Genomic DNA, 3,082 nt, shown 5'->3' on the forward strand with positions numbered 1-3,082 from the left:
AGGAATTGGACGGCAAGGTCGGTGTTTCGTCCTTCGTTCAAGTAGCGCCAGCGCAGGGTTAAAGCAAGAACAGGCCGAAGGGCGCCATGGTCACCCCCCACAAACCGTCGACGCACCAACTCTATTTTAAAACCATTTTAAATAAGGTCGTCCCCGCCATCCAAGAAAAGCTTCCTAGATGTGGTAGACGGGGTAATGTGCTGATCCAACAAGACAGTGCAAGCCCGCACAGAAATGTAACGACAGAAAAACTCTGTGCGCATGGAGTTTGTGGTATTTGAGTGGCTGACCAACCCCCGAACAGCCCCGATTTCAACGTGTTTGATTTAGGATATTTTAATTCTATTCAAAGTCTACAGTACAAAAGTGCAATCCAACCATCGAGGAAGGAGCTTATTGTTGTTGTAGAAAATGCATTCTATGAGTTGCCGACTGACACGCTTGCAAAGACTCTCGTAACTCTTCAAAAAGATATGGAATTGTCCATTGAAATACATGGCAGCAACGAGTATAAGCTTCCTCACATGAAGAAGGACGCTCTCATTGCAGACTTTGCATCGTATAATGTCGAGTTTGATGCTTCGTCCTACAAGAGCGCATTGGCTCATTTGAATAGCCGACTTGGTGAAGAGGTTCACCTCGATGCCATGGTCAATTCTCTTGAATGATACATAAGAAAATACAATAAGATTTCTGGAGCGGGTCATGCTGTATTGTAGTGGCATACAAAAATCAAGTCGCTTCAATTGACTTGTATATACATTAATCAAGTGAATAACTACCTGACAGTGGAACGAGTAGTATATATCTTATGAGACTGAGAAGATATCAACAGTTTAAGCCACACCAACCGCACTTCACCGAAAAACATGGAGTCATGTCTCCACACTACCTCAGCATATCGACAGAGAAATGAATTAATGACCAATACGAAATCTACCTCGCCCATGGACACATCAACTGACGAAGAATACGTCCCTGTTGTCCCCCTCTGTCAACTGCACGCTCTTATTCCCCCCAAGCGGCCATCTCGACCCCTACGCGCTTTCACGACGAAGTTGTCGCACGACAACAAGGACGTGTGACTCGTACGACGACGGCGCGTTGGGGGTGAATGTTTGTATGTCTTGTTTCTATTTGCAATGGATATTTGACTCTAAATAATTAGAACCAACTTCGAACATTGTACCCACATTTCGAGACGAAATGTGCTGTAGATCCTGGGTGCCCCCAAAAAATTAGGATTATGTACACCGCTCTATGTCAACGACATGGACCTCGCACTCCGATTCATGGGTTCGACAACCCCGTTCATTCTCGCGGACTATGTCGCTTGCGCGGTGGTGGAAAAGTGTGCGATTACGCTGGCTGCATGAAGTTGGAGCGCTACCTCGGTCTTTGTAATGCTTATAGCGTCCTGACACATTTTTGATGTCCAATTGGCAACAAAGCTACCAACACAAGCTTTGCCACTATAACTTTTCATTTCATTAGTATTCTAAGTTGAATACGACATCTTTACTCCTTTACGCGTGCATTGCAACTGAGGCGTTTGCAGAGGACACATCGTACAATTCATGGCGCGATAGAACGATGGGGAAGGGCACTTGAGCGTGCGATGATTGCAAAGTAGTCAGAATAGTTGTGCATAGTGCACACCACAAGCAGCGACACGCACTCGCTCGCTTAGCTGTCTGAATCCTGCAACATGAAACTCAAAACTGGCCATCCTTCTCAGCCTTGCACTAACGAGAAGGCCCGAATAATAGTTTTGTACTCCCTTTGTCCCAGAAAAACTTGCGTAGATCAGAAAGTGGTGTATCATTCCTTGAATAAAAGTATGTTCACTGTATAAGTTTATTCAACATATCCCATTTTCAAAGGTATAACGACCAGTGAAATCAAAGAAATTGAAAAACTCAGAATCAATCAAACGGGCAGATGTGACATTTTTGACAGTGATATTCGATTCCGCAGGGAAGTTTACCTCAGAAACCCTCTAAACGAGCCTACCAACATCACACAATATCTACAACATGCATCGGTATGAACTTACTCGCCGTCATCAAATCGAATTATATCAAATTCTATTGCAGCCATCACCTCGTTCATAGTTTTGTGTTACTCAGGGCAATTCGTTAAAGAATTGCGCCAGCTCGTCCATATATAGCACTTTTGCAAAGATCCTTTCCATGTCGGTACGGTCCATGGCATCCAGGTCGCTCTTGACACTGTCGAGGTATCCTGCGGGAACAGCAAGTTCTCAGGTAGGAATTCTTGGCGTACTTGTATGTCCTTGGCAAGTTGGAGGAGCTTGTAGTCATCGCCGTACTTCATCGTCTCGATCTTGCACGCCTGGAGCGTCAAGAACAAGAATGCACGGTCCTACCGCTCGAAGGGGTAGTCGTCCAATGCAACTTCTACGTTCTCCACCAGCTCATCCGCATTCCGAGCAGACGTTCGATGTTGTAGTACCTGATTGGCAGTTAAGAATCCCAGATCCAAGATGTTCACGTCAGGTGAGTTTGGCGATTGCGGCTCAATCGAAAACATCCAACCTGCGTTGTTATAGTTGGTGCAGGTTACCAGAAGTTTCGCATCTGACTGAGTGAAATGGGCTCGTGCGTTGTCGTGCTGGAGCATCACATATTGGTTGGGGCTGGGTTCCTTCGCGACAATCGAGGGCAATACCTTGTCTATCAAGAACGCTCGGTACACATCCTTGGCCGCGGTAACTGACTTCGATTTATAGGTGCCTGCGGTTTGAATGGCACTGTCTCGCTGGGCTTGAACGGACTCAACGAAGGGTCACGTCCCAATTTTACCGTCCCACCAATTTTCAGTGCTCTCAACGTAGCGTGGACAAGCCACAGCGCTGAGTAACATCACTTTTGTACTATACCTTTTCCACTTGCTCGTGCGTTGTGGCTCTTTCTCTCCAGGGACGAGGAAGTACTTACGCGTGGTTTTGGTAAGGTAAAATCACTTTTCGTCCAAGTGGACAAACTCCATCACGTCGTTCAGCTCCATGTTAGTCCGCACAATGTTCAAGGCAAATTTCATGCGGTGTTAATTGCTGTCT

The 3,082-nt window shown here is 46.0% G+C and overlaps 1 protein-coding gene across 1 annotated transcript; it reads right to left on the reverse strand.

Moving 5' to 3' along the window:
- Positions 1–2,125: 2,125 nt before the first annotated feature.
- H310_08084 (hypothetical protein) lies at positions 2,126–2,337 on the reverse strand (the record flags this gene model as incomplete). Its single annotated transcript, XM_008873705.1, has 2 exons — positions 2,126–2,224; positions 2,287–2,337. The coding sequence occupies 2 exons, from the start codon at positions 2,335–2,337 to the stop codon at positions 2,126–2,128; spliced, it is 150 nt and encodes a 49-aa protein (XP_008871927.1).
- Between the last annotated feature and the right edge of the window lie 745 nt (positions 2,338–3,082).

The sequence above is a fragment of the Aphanomyces invadans genome (assembly GCF_000520115.1).
Source record: "Aphanomyces invadans strain NJM9701 unplaced genomic scaffold supercont1.16, whole genome shotgun sequence".
Classification (NCBI taxonomy): Eukaryota; Oomycota; class Saprolegniomycetes; order Saprolegniales; family Verrucalvaceae; genus Aphanomyces; species Aphanomyces invadans.